Below are 23,356 nucleotides of genomic sequence, written 5' to 3' on the forward strand. Positions count from 1 at the left end.
AGTCTGGCCTCATTAACACAACTGCCTCTAATCCTGCCTCATTAACATCATAGAGGTTAGGATTTACATCACATAGGATAATCACCTGGAGACAGTGGTGGTGCAGTGCAGTGATTACGCATTTGGCTGCTAACTAAAAGGTCTGCAGTTCGAATCCACCAGACCTGCTTGGAAACCCTATGGGGTAGGTTCTACTCCGTCCTAAAGGATCATTATGGGTTGGAATCAACTTGACAGCAACGACTTTGGTTTTGGTTCTGATAATCACATCAGATCACGAATTGGTGGACAACCACACAATACTGGGAATCATGGCCTAGCCAAGTTGATATACATTTGGGGGGAACACAATACAATTCATAGCACTGTGGTAAGTGAAACTGACATAATTCCTGCCCTCAAGTACATTTTTAAATTGGCACTGCCTGTGTAAGGGCTTCACTCTAGAGCCTTCTGTGGTAGCATAAATTTAGTCTGCTAATATTCAGCATTATGTGCCTAGGTTGAAAAATGTCACATGCTGCTTAACTCATACTGAATAAGGATAAAAGTATCAAATGGCAAAACATCAGCAAGGCAGCAAGTAAATTAAAAAAAAAAAAAACCATGTACACACACAGGTAATATGATTGGGAAAATAAATGGGAACCTAGAAATAATTATTCATTGCTCATTTATTCATTCATTCCATAAATATTTTGTTACATGCTGCAGACTTAAGGCAAGACATGGTTACTGTTATCCCTGGCCTCAAAAAAGACCTCCCAAATTATGATGCAACCTTAGGAGTGCTTCTAAGTAATGGGAAGACTCTTCCAGGTAGCTCTAAACTCAGAAAACGATGTTCCTTAAATACAACTTTGAGTAACCAGAGTCTGGGAGAATAAGTGCTCTGTTAGAATATTGATTGTCGTGTTAGGAAATGACCTGCCTCCCCAGGCCGGTGTGGGGTGCAGAAGCATCAGACTTAAGTGTAGCCCAGTGCAGGAGGAAGTGTACTTCTAGGACTGAGACAGAGAACTCCAAGACACCTCTGGCTTTAAGAGAAGGGATTGGTAGATAATGTTAGCTCTATGGTTTGTATCTATAATTAATTAGCAAATAACAGTATCGTTTATTTCAAAGATGTGCCAAGAAACTACACTTCCAGATATCATTAAGGAGATTTAGTGTGGTGGTTAAGAGTTTAGATCCTATCTGACTGACTGGATTGGACTGTAATCCACAATCAACCACCTGGTATTTGTGTGGCTTTGGCAAGTTATTAAACTCTTCATGTGCAATTTCCTCATCTGTAAGACGAGAATAATAATACCTATGTCGAGTGTGAAGACTGCAAAGTTGAAACAGTGTTTTGATTATGGTGAGCACTGAGCAAATGATAGCTGTTACTAACATAACCGAAATTACATGGACCCACATGACAATTTTACTCTGTATTCTGGGGCCCGCTGATAGCAAAAACGAGTATTTTTTCCCTAAGAACTTTGGTAATGTATTGTTGTTATTCCAAAAGAGATATTCACCCACTCCTCACTTATCGACTGACTCATTATCTGGCATTTTGCATTTAAGACAATAGTTAAAAATTTACTATTCGACTATTTTGTGCATTATTGACATCTGGCAGTAATGAATGCCAAGGTATGTACCAAATACATATAAGTAGGCCACAACATAAAAGGAGAGACACGTTCTTGTTGTTAGGTGCCATTGAATCAGTTTCAACTCATAGCTACCCTATATACAATAGAACAAAACACTGCCACACTGCTGGGTCCTGCATCATCCTCACAACTGTTGTTATGTTTGAACTCATTGTTGCAGCCACTGTGTCAATCCATCTTGCTGAGGGTCTTCTTCAAAGAGATTTTATGATATAAGTAAACCAAAACAAACCCATTTCTGCTGAGTCGAGTCCAACTCATAGCGACCCTATAGGACAGAGTAGAACTGCCCCATAGAGTTTCCAAGGAGTGGCTGGTGGATTCAAACTGCCCACCTTTTGGTTAGCTGACTAGCTCTTAACTACTGAGCCACCAGTAGCTATTATAAAGTATAGTACGGTACTTTGTAAGATGTATGAGCCCAGGGTAAGCAATCTGTTCTGCCTGTGGTGGGGAAGGCTTCGTGACCGCTACCTTCCAAGAAATGAAACAGTTTCTTAAACTTAAGAATTCCTGACTACAGGAATTGTACCCATGTACCTAGTGAGTGTGGTCTAATTAGATAAATAATGCATTAAATTTCAGCACAGCAAAAAAAGCTTCATGAACCAACATTTATCCCTATGCATAATCTGACATAATCAAACAGAATATATTTGATTAAAATTAAAAATATATATTTGTCCAATAAAGTGGTTTCTCGACTCCTACTGTGTCACAATTCACAACTGGAGAAACATTGCATTAAATTATCTCTAAAGTTTCTACTGACCTAACATTTAAAATTTCAATTAATGCAATGTTCCAAGATATGAAACCTCACAGAGCATGAAGTAGGTCAATGTAATTTTAACTGGAGAAGCTACACAGACTATTTCCTGTTAGATGAGCTACAGTGGGTACTATCTGAACCCAGAACATCTTACATCTTTTTGTTGTTGTTGCTGCCGTTAAATTCTCTTTCATGTAAGAGAGCCAGTGTAACGGAAGACAGGCAGAACTTGTAGACAAAGGCTCTAAATTCAAGTCTTAGCTCCACCTCTTAGTAGTCCTGTGACCTTAAGTCACCTAAGTTAGTTTTCTTATCTGAAAAATTAGGATAATGCATTCCTTTCTAGGTTATTATAAGGATTAAATCAGATGATTTTTTTACTCACTCGTTAATTCATATATCATTTATTAAAATGCATTTCTAAGGATGAGAAAACTGACATATACACCATATTATTCTTCAATTTATCAATTATCTCCTTGGGTTTAAATGTTTGGTTCCTCAGTGAAATAAAATTCTATGTGATGGCAAGAAAACTCTATACTGAAAATATAAAATCAAAAGTATAGGTAATACTATGCATACATACGTACACATAGGTATATAAATTTATATCTACCCACATCTATAGAATCCTACCTCTTTGCTTTCTTCCAGGTCTGACTCACTACTGAAGTCCTCCGTGTTTAAGTTTTCAAAGTCAGACTCTCCAACAGCAATTGGTACAGTCACAGTAAGACTGGGATTGTTTATGAATGACATGTAATCACTTTCATCGATAATGTATTTTTCCACACTGCTGCCAGTTCCTATGCCGCTTGTAGTTCCATTTACATCTTTAAGATAGTCGAGGTCTTTCCCAATTTCTGCTGTATGATTGGACATACAGCTCTCTTTCTTGTTGTTTAAATCATCAAGTGGCTTAATCTCATCTAAAATCTTTTGTTTCCTAACAAAGGACTGCTGAATAAATTCATATATTTTTCTTTTCACATAAGCTACTCCTTTGTGCATCCTATCCACAGCAATTTGGAGATTGTTCATTTCGTTATCATCGTCCGTGGCGGCAAGGTTGTCTGCACTGAATGAGCTCAGAAGCAAGGCCAAAAAGAGGTTCAGGACCTTTAAAAACAATACAGACACGATTATAATTTCACCCGAATATACAGAACAGATTGAGATCACTTATTCCTCTAAATGAGGAGGAAACTATAAAGAGGGAAACATCATAACACAGTGATTAGGAGCTGGGCGATCTGAATTTGTGATCTTGCTCAATGGGAACATACTTGGGCAAAGACATGATTTCTGTTGGTCTCAAGTTCTTCCATTTGTAAAATGAAGAAGCTGAATGAGTTTGTCTAAGGTTTCACTAAGTTTAAAACTGTATAATTATAAGAAAACAGATCTATACATGTACTGTAGAAAGTTCTAAAGTTAAAAAAGTGTTAATGTTTGTAATTATGCATTTAAATACCTTCTATAGTTTCTTTTTTGTTAAACGGAGATATTAAATTGGATATTTATTAAAAATAATCAGTATGAGGATTGATGGTTTAACATAGACATTGCCACTTGTTTTCTTAATCTGTTGGATTTCTCATACCCCACTGCTAAGTAATCAGAACTATTTTTAAAGATCCATAATATTTCCATGAGACTAGTACAATAATGTACACACTCTTCAGAATATATTATATATTTTTACACTATAAACAGTAACGTTTCAGGTTCAAGAGAGAGAGGATTGATCAGTTACTCCATTAAGGTAATTGCAGGCTTCATTAGCCATCTGTTGTTTTGATTGAGAGCCACTAGAGAATTGGTGAACCCAGGCTGGCTAATGTATCTGCCATGTGACATGGAGCGACTGAACGCAATACGCCTAGAAGTGGCAAGGAAATGGCAAAATCATTATGAACACTTAAAGACACCACTTCTTAGTCTTATATCATAAGTTTAGACTTACCCTAAATTTTTATTTTCAGAATTTTCCCTTTCTTATTTCTGAATTCATAAAATTCCTAGCATAGCCTACTACCAATACTGTACTGGAGATACTCTATTGGAATATCAGTGATACTTTATTGTAGATCACTTAATAAATGTCATGCAATGACTGACACAATACAATTGAGTATAAAAATTGTGGGGTCACTGCTATAGTGCAGTGCTGTCTAAATGAGACTACAGGCATTCCCAAAGTAAGAGACTTTTTAAATGAATAATCCTGATTTATTTTTGACAAAATTGTCACCATGCTATTACGCTTTTAATCTATTCCTGAAATACATAAGTGGGTACATACCACCAGGTTTCCAATGACCATGACCATCATGAAGACAGTAAGGCACATGGCTTGGCCAGCGACCTCCATACAGTCCCACATGGTCTCTATCCACTCCCCACACAGCACACGGAACACAATCAGGAAGGAGTGGAAGAAGTCATTCATGTGCCAGCGTGGGAGTTCACAGTCGCTGGAGATCTTGCAGACACAATCTTTGTAGCTCTTACCAAAGAGCTGCATGCCAACCACGGCAAAAATGAAGACGATGATGGCCAACACCAGGGTTAGATTTCCCAAAGCCCCCACTGAATTACCAATGATCTTTATTAGCATATTTAATGTTGGCCAAGATTTTGCCAATTTGAATACTCGGAGCTGGAAAATAAAGAATATGAATTATTATGATTTTTCAAAGCCTTACCTATATTGAGGTTTACCAAGAAATGATGGTTAAAATTAAATTCTAACACTGTCTACTTTGCCCTTGCACCCTCTTGGGCTCATAGCTAATTCTCTGTATCACCTAGAAAGACTCTGTTTGTGCACATTTTACCCATGTAGACCATTTTCCCTGGGAGTGAATTTTTGATGTTCCTCTGGTGAACATCCATTCTTGTTTTTTGAAGGTGGTTCTAAGGCATATCAGGCCTGACACTATAATATTAACATCTGAATCACAACAACCTCTGCTGAAAGAGATCCATTTACCAGTAAGAGGCCAAATAAGATCATATTGAGTCTGATATAATGGGAGAAAAATCCTTACTGTTCATTAATGCTTTTGGGGGGCAATGATATAGGTAGATGCTTCTGCATTGACAAACCTGGACTACTTCCCATGACTCTAACTCTTTCCCGACTTGCAAGGGCATATATATGAATTTCTGGGCATGCTTGTAATCCTGAAGAATTGCTCTTTTGACCTTGTGAAGGTGCATTTTCTTCCAGAGGTAGAATTAGGAAAAATTTCTGAATGGACATCTCGTATTAAATTGGCATTCACCACTATAAAGGGCAGTGGATATTTTTAAGTAACTATTAAAAGATTATGCATTTTCACTAAAAATATTTACTTACATCTGGAAATATTAACTGCAATAGTCTCTAGAAATAATAATTAGTCAAAATAGCAATCAAGTAATATATTAATCTACGTGATTATACTCTTTTCAATAAAGGTTTTTCTAGTTAAGTAGGAATAATTTCTTCACTTAGGTAGTTTTTGATAATGCCAACTTTACACAAAAAGTTAAAAAGTTAATGGTTATATGGTAAAATCTATGACAGTACTATGCAAGAACTCTGATTGTTGGAAAGGTTTTTGTTTTGTTTTGTGTTTTACCAATCTGAATGAACGGAGAACTGATAATCCTTCCACATCGGCAAGGCCAAGTTCTACCAAGCTTAGTGTCACAATGAAACCATCAAAGATATTCCAACCTTCTTGGAAATAATAGTAAGGATCCATGGCAATAATTTTCAGAAACATTTCTGCTGTAAAGATTCCAGTGAAGACCTAAAATCGAAACAAAATTACTCAATTAGCTAATGATAAAGTGGAACAACATTTGTTTTTAGAACAAAATGTCTATGTCACTTTCCCTCATGGCAAGTCTATTACTAACTTCTATTTGCATAGTAATATATAGTTGAAGAAAGGCTCTCATGTACATTATCTCATTTTATCTTCACAGAAGCTCTATTCCGTGGACAATTCAAGTACTACAACAATTACCTTAGAGATAAGAAAGGAAGGTTTTCAGATGGGTAAAATGACTTGCCCAAAATCATACAACTAGAAAATTGCCAAGACTAGGATTTGAACGCAAATTTTCTATTTTTCTCTAGTGTTCCTTCATTACATTAAACTCTCCACACTGCCCAGTTACAAAATTTTGCCCATGAACAGTTTTATTTATCTATAGTCATATTCCCATTTCCCTCAAATCAAGTACTTATCATTATAAATGATTATCTATTCTTATAATACGTGCATAATTAGTTATTGAAAACCCTGGTGGCATAGTGGTTAAGTGCTACAGCTGCTAACCAAAAGGTTAGCAGTTCAAATCCTCTAGGCACTCCTTGGAAACTCTATGGGGCAGTTCTACTCTGTCCTATAGGGTTGCTATGAGTCACAATCTACTCGACAACAACGGGTTTGGTTTGGTTTAATTAGTCATTATTTGCCATGCACGTGAAAAAAAAATTACTCGCATAGTTTAAATAGAAGAGGTTTAAAATCACTGAGAAATGTTATACTTGTTTTTGCCTTTTACTCTAAAAACAATGTAAACTTCAGCACAAATTCTATGGAAAATGCATACATTACTGCATGCATTTCAGCAAATAAAAACAAATATTCCTAAACTGAGTCGACTGACAAACCCTGGTGGTGTAGTGGTGGTGTAGTGGCTGATAACCAAAAGGTCAGCAGTTTGAATCTACCAGGCGCTCCTTCAAAACTCTATGGGGCAGTTCTACTCTGCCCTATAGGGTTGCTATGAGTCAGAATTGACTCGAAGGCAATAGATTGATTGATTGAATCATATAATACACAAAATGCACTGAAGATTTTCAATATTTCATCGTTTTGATACAGATGGGTGGATAAAACAATACATGTTCTACCTAGCTCCTGAAAACATTTTTTGAGCTGTTAAATTATTGCCTACAATGATGATGACTAAATAAGATAAAATAATCCACAACTTAATGTTAACCTTCTACTGCTGAAGAAACTGTGATAAGATTATTAAAAACACTATGTACTTAAACTATGAACTATTTCTGCATCTTGTAAAAGTTGTGAATATCACTGTGGACTTTTCAGGTAGTACAGTAAGCCTATGCCTATTGTTGTCTTTCTCAGTTTTTGCGTTGGCTTTAAGGGTTGTTATTTTGGCAAAAGGTAGGGTCAAATCAGCTAGATAACATTCCCATCTTATGTGGGGCAGGAGATAGGAAGGGTGGTTAAAAGACCACTATAAGCTATTAAATATAAACAGTTTCTCAAACAGAAAATTTGAAGACTGAACACATTTACCTTCCAATATGCTTACCAAGTTTCCTACTGTAAGTACATGATTGAAATGTTTTGTCATCGGATAGTGTTCCATGGCCATGAAAAGAGTATTTAAGACAATACAGATGGTAATGGCCAGGTCAACAAATGGGTCCATCACAACCAGGTTGACAATATGTTTCACTTTTAACCAATATGGCGAACAGTCCCAGATTAAGAATATGTTGGAAAATTTATACCAACAGGGAGGGCATTTCTGCCTGGATTCTTCAAGTTCTAGATTAAAAAAAGAACAGCCACTCAAAGATACATTTTCTATAAACCCATATTTATTTATTTCAAATCCACTAGATTTCTTTTCAGAAATCAACACATTTTCATTTGCTACAAAGACTCAATCTTCTTTTGTACTTGATTAAAAAAAAAAAAAACTATAGAGTTTACTCTTCATATTCTCAAAGTTATTTAAATACAAATAAAGTAGAGGTAACAATTGTTTTTTTCTCTCATGCACTGACATTGTGGCTCGGTACTCGACCTCGTTAAATGAGTGGTCATTTAAATCAAGTGCCAATAGGAACATGGCTTGGGGTAATGTAGATGCTTGTGTGGCCTTATGTTAATGTCTGGCTATGATGTCATACTTAGTTATAAGTGATGGGAGTAAGGATCTCTAAGAACCAAGAATTATCTTTTTACCTCACTTTTATTTTGTGAAGATGACCTATTCTCCGCACCTCTTTAAATCTTCAGAGTATTCTTTTACTTAAAAAAATTTTTTATTGTGGCAAAATATATATAACAAAAAAAATTTCCATTTTAACAATTTTTAAGTATACCGTTCAATGACTTTAAATTCACCATGTTGGGTAACCGTCGCCACTACCAATTTGCAAAAGATTTTTATCACCCAAAACTCAGTACCCTTTAACCAATAACTCTCCATTCCCTCTACCGCCAGCCCCTGGTAACCACTAACAAACTTTTGTCTCTACGTGTTTTCTTATTCTAGATATTACATGAATAATACTAAATGGCAATAGGTAAGTAACTGAGATCATACAATATTTATCTTTTTATGTTTGACTTATTTCACTTAGCATAATGTTTTCAAGGTTTATACATGTTATAGCATGTATGAGTACTTAATTTCTCTTTATGGCTGAATAATATTACAGTGTATGGATAGTATTTTTTTATGAGGAGAGAAGGGCCAGCATTGCTGCTGGAGATCTAAGCTAAGTGGGACAGAACAGAGAGGGTTACCATGACCAATGGAATTAGAAGCCCCTAACAGGAATGCTTTATTCTGAATTTTTAAAAAAGAGTTACCACACACACATTAGAAAAAACAGTCTCAATATCATTGAGTTTAAATAAATATTTTGAATTTTCCAGATTATGTGAGTAGATATAATAAGCAGTATCTCTTAAATAAGACCTATTGTCTTCTCATTAGAATGTACTGTTTTCCACTCATGAATATTTATTTCAAATGAGACAAGAGAAGTTTAGTGAAAATAACAGAAACAGCAGTGGAATTTGTTACACACCTTCTACTGTGTTTGTTAAAATGCTGGCTATACTCATTGCCCTCTGCCTTTGGGAAGGATCTTCTAGAAAGTCCATTGAAACATGGAAAGAACTTGACCTTCTCTTTCTCATTTCAGTTTCAGTGGTTGTTCCCTGTTTAAAAAAAAAAAAAAAAAAGCTAATCTTTTAAATGATTATCTTGAGCAAGATGATAAGCTAACAACCAAAGGTAACACAGTAAATTTCATGAAACACATGCATCATGCACTTCCATATTTAGTTGGTGATGGCAGATAGTGCTGACTTATTGTATCATTAACCTGGAATTCAAACTGTTAACCATTTAGTCATATAGCAAGAAGAGTTTTCTTAACCCTTTGATTTCACATATTTTTGAGCCATGATAGAGTTCTGATATAGTTGATAAATCTCTGGAGAGTCATATTTATAGTTACCCTTATTTCTGCACTGGTGGTAAAAAACTAGTAACATGAAAAGTCACATCAATGATCAAGGTACTTGGTATTTAGAAGGTAGCCAGTTATTTTTAAACAAATACAAATCATTACAACACACATAGCTACAATCTCATTTTCTGGATGCAAGACATGGAAGGTCATTGACAACACAAACTGTATGTTAAAAAAAAAAAACACATGCTGTATGGATAACAGTTTCATCCAGGGTACCGAAGCAATATGTCATCTAATTCTGACCTAGTCATGCCTCAGCATGCTGATATATTCCCAAGTAACTGAACAGTCTAAAAAAGAGGCAACATCTATTAGAAATTCCTGCTCTGTGGTACACTCACAAAAACATACACAGCCTTTGTACACAGACAATTATTTTAACTGCCTGAATGAATAATTTGTGTCTCTTCATTTAGATTAGATCTGAGAAGACTTATATCAGCATTTTTTTTGGAAAACAAATATGAAAACTAGAAATTTCAAGGTAACAATGAAGCTGTTTATGCAGTCTTCTCAAAAATTTTCTAAACTAGAGTTATAAGGAAGAATTGGTTGGAAAGGTTTATTATATACTCTTCACACTAAGTATAGGAATCACTGATTTATTTTTGTACAGGGCCTTAGAGGACATTCTGCTATCTAAACTCAGCATGGGTATATAGCAAATCCTCCAACTGGAGGCTATGGCTTATTACTGTGTCTAATTTATCCTTAGCAGGTTTATAAGTAAATGCATTCAGGTTTAATGCAGGAGTGAGTTGAGGTTTTAAGTTTTAGTTGGTTAGTCTATTAAAGGTATTACAAGATGCAGGTGCATTCACAGCTTGACCAACCAGGAATCATTCTCAAAGGGTTCCATTCTGTAGAAACACTGGCCGGTGCAGCAATACTGAGCCAGCCATGCCTAAACTATTTAAAACTTCCTTACATTGTCATCAGTAGCTGGCTTATCTATTATCACCTCTGGCAGAAGCTGTCCAACAGGCGATGTAGGAACTGAAGGTCCACCAACCAAAGAAACCACACCGTTGCAATCCACAGTGCTGTGCATCTTCCCATTCACTGGAAACATTGCCAGCATCCGAGACGACCTACTAGTCTGACTTAGATTACTGTTGCGTCGCTCTCCATGTCTCCGGGGCACAAACAGAGAATCTCTCTGGCTCTCATTATCCTCAAATGTGCTGTGCTCATCATCAGCAAAGTCATTCTCAGATCCCACATCTTTTGCTCGCCCTCTAAAGCTGAAAAGGCTTGTTCTGCTATTTCGCCTTGGAGAAAATATAGAGCCACGGATGCTCAACAAAGACTAAAAGTTTGAACAACAACAAAAAAAGGAGAATCATATTAAAATGACCCTTTGGAATGTGCTTTCATTCTGCAAAAGTAAGTGAAGGGGATTTCCGTATTCATAACAAAATGTGACTCATTCCTTTTAATTAACGTTCTCATTTTATATCCATTCAGATTAAAATAAATTAGTTTTACAGGAGGGGGCTTTTAGTCCTTAGGATTAAAGAATGGGGACATATAGCGCAACCAAAAGATATTTCAAAAACAAACATGACCCACCATTTCTCACGTTCAAAAGAAAACATTCTTAGTACATTGCAATGCACATTGTAAACATTCAGTCAACATTGGCAGCATGACCTTAACAAGGTCACATTTGTTGCTTTTTCAGGGAATTTCAACACTTTCTAAATTGTTTTATTCCATCTTCGTAAAATTCCTTTAAATTAACTATTATTCTTGTTTCTCCTATAAGGCACAGTGTCGTTGGAATTAGAAGTTCAATTCTGAAATTCAAAGCGATATGCTTCTCAATGAACTGTACCATAAGTAATATTTTCAGGATATATGATGGTTTATAAAGAGGTTAAGTGAATAAAAAACATAAAATAGTAAGATAACCAAAGGGACATTTCTTATAAGTTAGTCCAAAATCCACATTTTTTTTTTTTCTTCAAGAAGGCTGGAAACCAGAAAGATGAAAAAGTAGTTAGTTACAGACGGTAAGAGCAGACAGTACCAGGATCAGAATTTAGGTTTCCTGACTTTCAACTCAGTGTTGTTGCAACTGTACCAAGCTGTAGACTTAAATACACGTGGAATACAACTTTCTCATAACTATGTGAAGAGAGGACAGATTTAAATTCAAGTAAAGTAACAGTCACTCAGCTGATGAAAATTTAAAAGTCCATTTTAACTTTCCCCTCCCTTCAGCGGTCTAGTTTTCATTCATGCATGAATTAACTCAAGAGGGCCATACCTGATGTGGGGAGGAGTACCTCTTTTCATACGTCAGTCGGTTCCCTTCGATGGAGAAGCGAAACCCTTTCCTCCTGATGCTGTCTTCAGATTCGGATTTCTGAAATTCATCCTCATCTTTCTCTTCCCCGCCAGACTGCTCTTTCTGTTTTCTTTTCTTCCTCCGATTTCTTCTTTCCTTAGCACTCTTGGAACTCAATTTTGAGGCTTCGGATGAGCTGTCAGAGAGGCCGCCTGCTGCACTGGGTTCTCTGGAATGCTCCGAGGCAGTTACAGCTGCTGCCTGCTACATTGTGGAGAAATGGTTTCAACATGGCACTAGAGAAAACTTTATAATTTTATAAAACGGCTCAAGGAGTCCCTGGATGGTGCAAACAGCACTCAGCTGCTAACTAAAAGGTGGTGAGCTCAAATCCACCCAGAGGCCCCTTGGAAGAAAGGTTTGGCTATCTACTTCTGAAAAATCAGCCACTGAAAACCCTATGGGGCACATTTCTACTCTGACACATATGCGGGTCTCCATGAGTCGGAGTCAACTCAAAGACAATTGGTTAAAAATAGCTCAAGTATTTGCATGGTATTTAAAAAATACATTTGTCTGACTGAAGCTGATTTCATGTAGAAGCAGCTCTGAAAGTGAAGGGTGATGTTTTTATTTCCACTTAATGAAGGCTTTCAGAGATAATTTGGTTTCCTGTGTGTTAACATTTATAACTGTCTGTATTATGCTTCACAGGTCACATATCAAAAGAGATCAATCAGGCATCAACAAGGACATAAATTCATATTACTTTTTGAGAAACAGTTTACTCTAAAAATTGGTATTTAGTTATCATTGTTTTCTTTGCTCTGAAAAAGAAACTGGACCATGGAAGAAAATCAGATGAGTTGCATGAGGTCATATATACAAAGGCACGAGGAATACGATAAAGATCAGAGATGCCCTCTCCAGTTATTGAAACTGGGTTGTTCAATACCTTTGAAATGTTATCAGTTGAATTTGTGAAAGATGATAAAATCCCTTTCTCACTCCTCTATGATACTCTGTCCAGAAGAATACAACACAAAGGGTCAAAAGTTTCCTGCTAAGCAAGATAAGACTTTCATCAGTTCTCCAAAAACCACCTCCATTTGTCTTCAACTCACCACTGTTTCTTGCTGGCCACAAGGGCATGGAATAAAGATAACACTTTTCATCACATCTTGTACTGGTACAATTTGACACTTTTTGTGTCATTTTTCCTGTAGTACTCTCAATACAAGTAGCCCTGGTGGCACAATGGTTAAGTGTTTGGCTGCTAACTGAAAGGTTGTTAGTTCAAACTTAGGAGAGGCTGGCTCCACGGGAGAAAAGACCTGGTGATCTGCTCCCATAAAGATTAAGCCTAGGAAACCCTATGGGGCAGTTCTACTCTGCCCTACAGGGTTGCTATGAGTCAGAATCTACTCCGTGGCACACAACAACAACAACTCCCAACACAGGGACTCTTGCAAATAAATTAATATTCCCAAAGCAACTTTCTTCTTTAGTAAAGACAGTAAGTTTGTTCATATGCTAAATAGAAAGAGCAAAGAAGAAGGGAGTGATAGGAGAGGCATTTTACAATTTATTGTACTGTGAGTACTGACACCTCACTTTAAGAACAAGTAATCCTTCTCATATTATCTGATTTCTGCAAGATTGGTGACTTTCACATGCCTACTGGACACTGCCGTTACCAGAGGACATTATACTATTTGATAGCCTCCTTGTTTATGTCAGAAAGGCAATTAGACAACTACATTAAAAGTCAGCATATTTTTATTTGAAGAAAGGAAGAGACTATCTTCTGAGAACTGGGTGGACATCTTTTTATGTAATAGCCAGTAAGATTTTTTTAAGAAAAGGTGATTTGTTAAGATTTTCTCCAACTGCCAATATATTCATTCATTAAAAAGTTTCCCACTTGGGGGAGTATGGAGTAAGGTGTATATAAGCTTATATGTGACAGACTGACTTGATTTGTAAACTTTCACTTAAAAAAAAAAAAGCACAATAAAAATTATTAAAAAAAAAAAGATAAGAAAGGGCAAAAAAAAAAAAAAAAGTTTCCCACTTGAGAAGACCCAAATATCACATTTCTCCTTTCATTCTGAGACTCTTAAGATAACGAAAATGGTACAAGACAGTTCTATTATAGTCAATATTATACATGTCTTGAATAATTAAACTAAAAGGGCTTGCTATTGTTGTGTGATGTCGAGTCAGTTCCAACTCATAGCGACCCCACGTGATGGAGTAGAACTGCCCCATAGGCTATAATCCTTTACAGAAGCAGGTCACTAGATCTTTCTCCCATGGAGCCACTGGATGGACTTGAACTGTTGATCTCCTGGTTAGTAGCCGGGTACTTAATTAAAATGTAGAAATCCTGATTCTACCAATTTCTGTTAAAAAAAAAAAAAATCTCTTCTGGTAGGTACTTTAAAACAAATACCTGTCTCTTACTTTTTAGAATTTTTGTAATAAGCAAAAAGAAAGAAGTAAAGGGATCATGCAGTGAGGGGAGCACATTTGCTTTGGTAAATTTACCTGAGCTGCATCCTGTTGCTTTTTAAGTTGTTCGAGCATCTGCTGAAATTCGGCCTCTTTCTGCTCTGCCTCTTCCAAGGTGGCCTGATTCTGTTCCTCATAGGCCATGGCTACCACAGCCAGGATCAAATTTATTAGGTAGAATGAGCCCAAGAAAATGACCAGCACAAAAAATATCATGTATGTTTTCCCAGCAGCACGTAATGTCTGGAAACAAGAATATCAGAATTATATTTTTCAATATTATTTCACTAACTGGTGGCTTCAACTTTCAAATTACTTATGTGTCTTACAGGACTCCAATAAGATAATAATTATGTTGGCCACAGCCCTCCTACCCTTGAACTGTTTTAACCTCATCCTTTGACTTCTCCCCTAACTCATGCGTTCACATTCTCATCTCTAGAATGGCATTCTTTGATTCACCAGGAATAAAGTGGAGTCATTAAAACACAACGGAGACCCCCATTAAAGAGCTGAGCCTTCATTTTTCATCATCTCCCACTCGAGTGATAGGACTTGAAACCAGGGATAAGACTGAGGGGAGGACATGTCTATGAAGGGTGGGAAAGGTGAAACGGGAGAGAAGTTCTATCCCTGGCATCACCATGCTAAACATGTGTTCCAATTAATAAAATAGAGGAACTCAAATCTCCTGATTTCAAGCCCTGGAGGCACAGCGGTTAAGCACTGGGCTGCTAACTGAAAGATCGGTGGGTCAAACCCACCAGCCACTCTGTGGGAGAAAGATATACAGCAGTCTGCTTTCAAAAAGATTTATCACCTTGGGAACCCTACAGAGCAGTTCTACTCTGTCCTATAGAGTCTCTTTGAGCCGGAATTGACTCAATGGCAACAGGCTTGGTTTGGGGGTTTTGTTTTGTTTTTCTTCTTTCCACTGTATTATGCTGTGGTTTGGATTTCATAACTAAATTGATTTTCTTGCACACTTCTACTTAAATGCAGTATGTGTCTATTCAGGTTCTCACCAGTTGATAAAGATTTTCCCAGAAGTCCTGAGTCATCAGTCGAAACAGGGCCAAAAAAGCCCAACTGAAAGTATCGAAGCTTGTATAGCCATAATTGGGGTTTCTACCAGCTTTCACACACATGTATCCTTCTGGACATTGGCTGTAAACAGGGCAAAAGGAAGTATTACAAGGTATTCTGATGTCTTTTTATTCTGGTGGCATGCTATACTTTTAACATCTTGCCAAGATTTGCTATTTCAAAGAATAATAATACATTTCTCAACTTTGGACTTAATATAATTTTACTAACCACTAGCCAATTTTACCATTCATATTGTAAGGTGCAATCCTTTAATAATACTTTACAAAACTATTTTCCATTGATAATTAGCATTTTCATATATCTCTCCATTTCATTTTCCTTACTGTGGAGTTTCCAGAGCTGATTCGGAGTCCTGGTGGTGCAATGGTTAACAGCTCGGCTGTTACCCACCAGTTAGCAGTTCAAATCCACCAGCGGCTCCTTGGAAGCCCTATGGGGCAGTACTACTCTGTCCTATAGGGTCGCTATGAGTTGGAATGGACTCAACAGCAACAGGTTTTTGGTTATATTTTATCTAAAGGAAATAGGCATTATAGATAAAAGTACTGCTTTTTTATAAAAAAGAAAAACTTGCCTAATATTTAATTAATCTCTCACTTGAAAAGTAATCTTAATTATAGAAAATTAGCGTGAATAAAATTGATTGGCTATTTTTGTCAGTTGCTAAAAAAAGAGGAAAAAACACACATATTTATGTATACACACACGCACACACACACACAGATTATTGGCTTACCCTGCATCAGAGCTGTTTCCACACAGCAGTGCATCTAAAAAACCCTCCAAGAAATAATGATACCCTGTATGAAAAAAAATAAAGTGATACAAGGAATATTGCATTACTGAAAATACTAAAAGGACAACAGGAAGATTAGGTCCTAATTGTAGAATTCATTGAGTAATTTTAAAACTTATTAAATAATTCATTCAAAGACATAAGAATTTTCCCTGTCTCCTTCCAAATACTAGATATTATATTAAGGGGATTAGACACTTAATAGTACAAAGTAATTCTTCACTATGAATGTAAAATTAATGATAATCGCAGGTACTAACATAATATTTTAGAAAGGTGTCAGTGTTTTTCCACCACCCTCAGAAATATAAAATTTCATTCTGTAAAAAGAGATAAAAATGAGAGGGACTTCTTGCCTTTCTCAAAACAATGACATATTTCAAAACAAAAGGGTTATATCTTTTCTGGTCTTCTATTGTTTTTTAACACTATATACATTTAAAAAAAATTACTTATACATTCTACCAACTCCCCGGATATATTACAGGCAGCTTACAATAAAAGGTGCCTTTTTTTTTTTTTTATATAGCATTAGCTACTAAAATATTTTCTATTATTCTCTTCTAAAGCTTAATTAATTATAATTCCCTTTTTTGATATAGTACTACTTTTCAACTATAAGAATAATGTTTATCTTCAGGTCTCATTTGGCTTCTCTAAAATGACAGTAACAATAATCCACTAAACTCAAAGTATCATGAAGCCATGGGCTGTCATCATTATCTCCCCCAGCATCTTGTACGATTTTGGTACATAAAAGGCATTCTGTAATTATCATTTAATGGATTATATTTGTACAGCACTTTAGAATTTCCAAAGCTCTTTCACATATTTTATCTCATTTGATTGTCTCAATCATCATGAGAAGAATTTTCAGCAACGTTCCTAAGAATATTTCTTTCTAGCTAAATTCTTCAGCCTCCTACATGATGATACAACAGAAAGTTGCATTTAAGAGTCAAAACTAGAATAGCTATCAATAAAAGAATTAAATGTATGTGTAAACCATCAATAAAGTGATTATCAGAGCTCTAAAATTAGTTGCAGAAATATAAATGTTCTATTATTCAAAATCTAGGGGAAAGAAAGGTGAAATAAAAACGTAATTTTAAATACTTTAAAATAGACTAATTAGGTAATTTTTTTTTAATAGACCACAACCTATTATGGGATCATTTTTTTTTTTTTTTTTTTACATTTCCGTTAAATAATTTAGTTTGCACTTGACTGCTAATCTAAAGGTTGGTGGTTTGAACCCACCCAGCAGTACTACAGAAGAAAAGTCCTGGTGATCTGCTCCCATTAAGATTACCGTCAAGAAAACACTATGGAGTGAGTAGTTCTATTCTGATGACAACTAACAACGACAACAATGCTTACGTGAATCTTGAATATACGATTTCCAGTCAAACTCAACAACAGTTTCATTTACAAGTGTGCCGTTGTAATCCACAGTTACATTCCTCTCTATACTATGTTCCTCCAGGGAAGCATTGGTGGGAGGCCATTGTACACATTTATTCCTCAGGTTGCCCATGAATAGCTGCAGCCCAATTAGAGCAAACACACTCAGACAGAACACAGTCAGGATCATGACATCTGAGAGCTTCTTCACTGACTGGATCAGGGCCCCCACAATGGTCTTCAGGCCTGAAAGAAAGGAGATCACAATGAAATTTTAACATATCTGAAATAATAAAAGCATCACACAATTTTCTTGAAAGCATAGAATCCATGCCTACGTCCAAATATCATTGCAACGCTAGTGGAAGAGCAATAGTTCATGGAAGGCTGAAGAGCTGATGGAGATGAACAAAGATGTAACAATCCCTCAAACAATGAAATGGTTCATGATCTCCAGGGAGCCTATATTAAGATAAGGATCTTGTGTTTCTCCTTTTTGCTAATGAAATTTGTCCCACACTTCCATTAGGGTCAGTTGTCAGTATTATAACAAATTGAATATATATTTAAAAGTTTCTATTTAAAGTAGAAAAGATTTTGCTCTAAAACTGGAGACAGTCTGATGTATAGCTGCACTTTAAGGTAACAGATCCTCCATTCAGTTTCATGCCGCTCTTTATTATCTTTTGTTAGCAAAATTAGGATTTACATAGCTGTCAATGCCTATAATAAATAAGAAGTTATATATTGGTATATTCAACAGGGAACAAATTCTTGGTTCAAGTGAAGTGAAGAAAAAGAAAAAAAACCCAACAACACAGCATCTTTATGTGCAGATAACAGACCGTGTATTAGTGTCTCATGCAAGAAACTATTAAACTCCAAGCCTGATGAAAAAATGTGAAAGAACAAAAACCTAGGTCCAGACAGTAAGGATCAGTTTCTCATAACACTTTATGTAATGATTCCCTAATTTCTGTAATACTGAAAGTCAAGCAAAGATGTTGGTGGTGAAAAGACATAGGGTCGGCCTCAGTGTTTAACTTCGCTCTCACCTGGAATGACTGAAATGGTTTTCAACGCTCGGAGAACTCTGAACGTTCTCAAGGCTGAGACATTGCCCAGGTCCACAAACTCTGTCACGTATCTGTAATAGGGAGTTCACACACAAACACAATAACAGGTTACAAAGAAAGAGCTGTAGGTTCAAGGAACCTTATGCTTTAATCACTTCTTACCTGGGATTACAAAGAGAGTTTTCAAAGCTCTCAAGACTCTGAAAGTGCGAAGAGCCGTTATCTAGATGTAAACTTCATAGAGTATGCATTCCTGTTGCCACTTTAGAAAGCAATATAATCAACATCAGCATTTACTTAGGAGAATTAAGTAAAAACAGAAAAAATAAAAATCTAGGCTGTGGTTTCAGTTAGAAGAAAAATACATGAAATCACCTAACAGAAATTTAGGCAGGAAAAAGGCAGATTGCTTAATAGCCTTTCTGTACATATTAAGTTTTTCATAGTGTAACTTTTGAGTGAAAGTTAGTCATATTAAGAGCAATGTTTTAGGGGGGTCCAATGCTGCTCTGGACACCCTGGTGGCATAGTGGTTAAGTACTACGGCTGCCAACCAAAGGGTCAGCAGTTCGAATCCGCCAGCTGCTCCTTGGAAACTCTATGGGGCAGTTCTACTCCGTCCCATAGGGTCGCTCTGAGTCGGAATCGACTTGACAGCACTTGGTTTGGATTTGGGTAATGCTGCTCTAGGAGCCCTGGTGGTACAGTGGTTAAGCGCTAGGCTGCAAACCGAAAGGTCGGCGGTTCGAACCCACCAGCCACTCCCTGGGAGAAAGATGTGGCAGTCTGCTTCAGTAAGGATTGACAGCCTTGGAAACACTATGGAGCAGTTCTACCCTGTCCTATCGGGTCGCTATGAATCAGAATCAAGTGGACAGCAGTGGGTTTGGTCTTTGGAATGCTGCTCTGCCATTGCTGCTAGTATATTCTCAAGGAACAGAGGCCCCAATATGCCTTCTTTTGAGTTGTGGCCAGAGGGAGTGGTGAAAAATTGGCTCATCTTGACCAGATACGGAATTTAGAGCCTGGCAACACTTGTAACTCTGAATGTATCAGGGCATCCACTTTTCCTCCTGTCTGCCACCTGCAGGAAGCCAAGAAAGTCATCTCTTCTGTAGGAAGGACAAAGTTTGTGGCATTGGTCCACCTTCTTCCACATTCTACTTTCACCTACTTCCAACTGGTCTCCCATTCGTTTTCTGACTCTCTTCTTCATTGAGGAAATTTTCTGGTCTGCAGAAATTGTGCTAAGTGTATCTAGACAGGCAGGAGTCTCTGAGAGACACAAACAGTTAAGCACTGGACTACTCACTGAAAGTTTGGAAGTTTGAACCCACCTAGAAGCGCCTTAAAGAAAGGCCTGGCGATCTGCTTCCAAAAGGTCACAGCTTTGAAAACCTTGTGGAGTGCAGTTCTACTGTGTATACAAGGGATCACTATGAGTCAGAATCGACTCCATGGCAACTGGTTTGGTTTTGGTTTTTTGGATCTGGACCAGAGATAAGGATAAGAAGGTTTATTTATATGGAGCTTTAAGAAAGAGATGAAAAAATTGGTAAAGAGAAAGAAGAAAGGAAGTAAGAAAAGGGATCGGGGGACAAATAGAGCAGAAAGAGTGTGTTTTTATGTCTTAAAAAATCATTTTGTTGATGAAATAAGCATTGAATACATTCTGTTCTACCTTCTTTTCGTTTCTTTGTAAGCGTAGTCTGATGCTAGTAGATGCTTCTGTTCTTTTTTTTTTTACCAAAGTAACAAAAGAAGCTGGGGAGGGTGAGTAATACAAGTAAGGTCAATGCAAATTTGTGGGGCCAGCAGAATAGTTTTGGCTATAGTTTTTAAAAGCCATTTTCACAGACATACTATGAACATACCCATTCTTTCACATTAGGGTGTATGTGTGTTGGAAACATATGTACGAAATTTTCTGAAAAAATGTAGTTAGCACAAATCATTTCAACTACTGCTACAACTCCATGCCAAAGTGAAAAGCCACTTTGACCTCTGCCGTGCTAAATTAAAATCCAGAGCTTAAATTTCATACCAAAGTATTCTTTAAAAGCATAAGCACTTACAAAAAACAAACATTATGTTTCAGAAAAGGCACTTACGCAAATGTAATGACAGTGAAATCGAGCCAGTTCCATGGGTCCCGAAGGAAAGTAAAATCTTCTAAACAGAAGCCCCTTGCAATAATTTTTATGAGTGATTCAAATGTATATATTCCTGTGAAGGTGTACCTGGAGATAAGTATCCAAAGGAATTGATAAAGTAATATTTTTCTTTCATACCATATCAATTTTTTATCACTCTACCCGTGGAATAGATGAATACTAAAAAGTAATTTAAGCCATTTGAGTTTATTTTCATAGAAATAAGACATGGTCCTAAACTTAAATTCAACCCCTTAACAAATGAAGAGTTGTTTAAGGTGTCCCAACAGCAGTATAAGAAATACATGCTGAATATAGTCTATCTAGCTACTACTGGAAATATCTTGGTATATAACATATAAATGAACAGAGCCTCCTGAGAATCATCCAGTCCATCCACATGATGAGGCAGCCAACCAACAATACTGCAGAAGCATAAAATGGTCTTCTTTTAGAAGAAAAAAAATCCAATTCAGTCTCAATTATGTTTTAAGAAAGATAGAACATTGACAAATCAGCAAGTTTTCTAACACCATAGGTTAACTTGCCTGGAAAAAAAGACTTCATTAAAATCAAGGTGGCTCATTTTAGGGTCATAAAAAGCGGAAATTTAATTTAGGGGGAAAACGTGCTCATTCAGAAACTTGGATGTTTCCACGGTTTAAATGTTCTACTCAGAACTGGAGGAAGCCCTGGTTGCATAGTGGTTAAGAGCTATGGCTGCCAGCCAAAGGGTCGGCAGTTCGCATCTGCCAGGTGCTCCTTGGAAACTCTATGGGGCAGTTCTACTCTGTCTTATAAAAAAAGAAAATTTATAGGGTCACTATAAGTTGGAATCTACTCATCGGCACTGGGTTAGGTTTTTGGCTTACTCAGAACTGCAGTGGGGAGTGCACTGCATAAAATCACAGAAGGGGGAATGAACACCTAGAGGGCCTCACATGTTAACGCCAATACTTAGGAATTCTTTGTATGTTAATTTTATTATTTCCTTGTGCATCTTTGTTTCTGACTGGCTCCAGCCAGAAGTGTCTGGAAGCGCTCTGGAGGAATCCCACTGTGGTGGTTTTAAGGGTCTGCAACCTTAGAGTAACAGGGATTACATCATAGGCAATGTGAGCAGAGAGGGGATCCCCAAAACAGAAGCAACCACAATTAGAGCAGCTGCAGCAGTGATCAGCACGAAGCCGGCCTCTGCTCTCAAAGGTACACCCAGAGTTGAGAGTATTTGGCAATGCTTCTAATTTCTGAAAATGCTACCTTAACTTTCACGTCAGTTAGTTTTATACTCTGTCTACTGAAATTATGAGTTCTAAAATCCCTAATTTTGAAATTTTTCCCCCACCAATTCCTTGGTGACGTCACTTGACGCTGGTATCAGCCTGAAATGAAGTGGATGTGCCTGATGGAAATGAAAATTTTGTGTGACTCAGTATCGACTTCTCATGGAATTTGTGGTCTGCCCTTTTTAATTCTTAACTCACTGGATTCAGAAACCAAGGTCCACCATATTGGCTCTTTTATAGTGTTTGCTTTGGCCACTACGGGTCCTAAAGGAAAGATGATGAGTGTCCAAGAATGACAGACTCTTCCCCCCACCAGGTACAGGGGAAGGAGAGGTATCAGCAGACCTGAGGGGCAATGACTACTGTCTTCCCACCGTGTAATTGTGTCTAGAAAACGGCTGTAGTAAAAATGCTCTTCGGTTTTATTTAGTGGCTGCATTCAGACACAGTTTCAAGATCCCAAACAAGTACATCTATGTATGTCTATATATGTATATTAGGCAATTTAAAATAACATAAACTTACTCTACATTCTTTGTCCAGTCGGGAGGATTACTCATTGTCATAAACACGCAGTTCGTCAAAATAGTGCACATAATTAGCATGCTGAATAATGTAGGTTATTGTTAAGGAATGCACAAAAGAAAATCCAGACCCAAGTATTATATTAGAGAAAACTAACATTGAAAAGCGCGAACTGCAGTTCAGCCAGATTCTGTGACATAAACACTGTGGGCAAGGCATTATTTAATCTCTTTAAACTTTAGCTTCTGCAGCTTTAAAATGTAACTAATTGTATAGAAGAGATAATGTATGTGAAAATGTATGTATGAGATAACCTATGGGAAAGTGTTACATCAGTAAACGTTGATGCTCTTTCTACTCTTATTAAATCAATATATTTACCTCCCTGACAACTTCGGTGTAAAAAATTGTGTGCAACTTGGACTTTAAGAGTTTTGGG

General features: G+C 36.9%; 1 protein-coding gene across 8 annotated transcripts in view; it reads right to left on the reverse strand.

Moving 5' to 3' along the window:
- Positions 1–23,356, reverse strand: part of LOC126078436 (sodium channel protein type 1 subunit alpha) — an 87,019-nt gene that overhangs the window by 45,501 nt on the left and 18,162 nt on the right. Inside the window, exons 3-16 of one of the 8 annotated variants that reach the window (XM_049888976.1) lie at positions 22,918–23,007; positions 21,065–21,193; positions 18,933–19,024; positions 17,874–18,123; positions 16,414–16,479; positions 15,593–15,734; positions 14,604–14,810; positions 12,033–12,314; positions 10,722–11,069; positions 9,308–9,440; positions 7,792–8,030; positions 6,072–6,245; positions 4,748–5,104; positions 3,079–3,561 (exon numbers count right to left, since the gene is read on the reverse strand). In XM_049888976.1, the coding sequence (XP_049744933.1) occupies positions 3,079–3,561; positions 4,748–5,104; positions 6,072–6,245; positions 7,792–8,030; positions 9,308–9,440; positions 10,722–11,069; positions 12,033–12,314; positions 14,604–14,810; positions 15,593–15,734; positions 16,414–16,479; positions 17,874–18,123; positions 18,933–19,024; positions 21,065–21,193; positions 22,918–23,007 (2,992 nt within the window). Of the gene's footprint in view, positions 1–3,078; positions 3,562–4,747; positions 5,105–6,071; positions 6,246–7,791; positions 8,031–9,307; positions 9,443–10,688; positions 11,070–12,032; positions 12,318–14,603; positions 14,811–15,592; positions 15,735–16,413; positions 16,480–17,853; positions 18,124–18,932; positions 19,025–21,064; positions 21,194–22,917; positions 23,008–23,356 lie in introns of all 8 variants that reach the window. The other 7 variants (XM_049888975.1, XM_049888980.1, XM_049888979.1 and 4 more) reach the window with 7 other exon arrangements.

Source organism: Elephas maximus, chromosome 6 (genome assembly GCF_024166365.1).
Source record: "Elephas maximus indicus isolate mEleMax1 chromosome 6, mEleMax1 primary haplotype, whole genome shotgun sequence".
In the NCBI taxonomy this organism is placed as follows: domain Eukaryota; kingdom Metazoa; phylum Chordata; class Mammalia; order Proboscidea; family Elephantidae; genus Elephas; species Elephas maximus.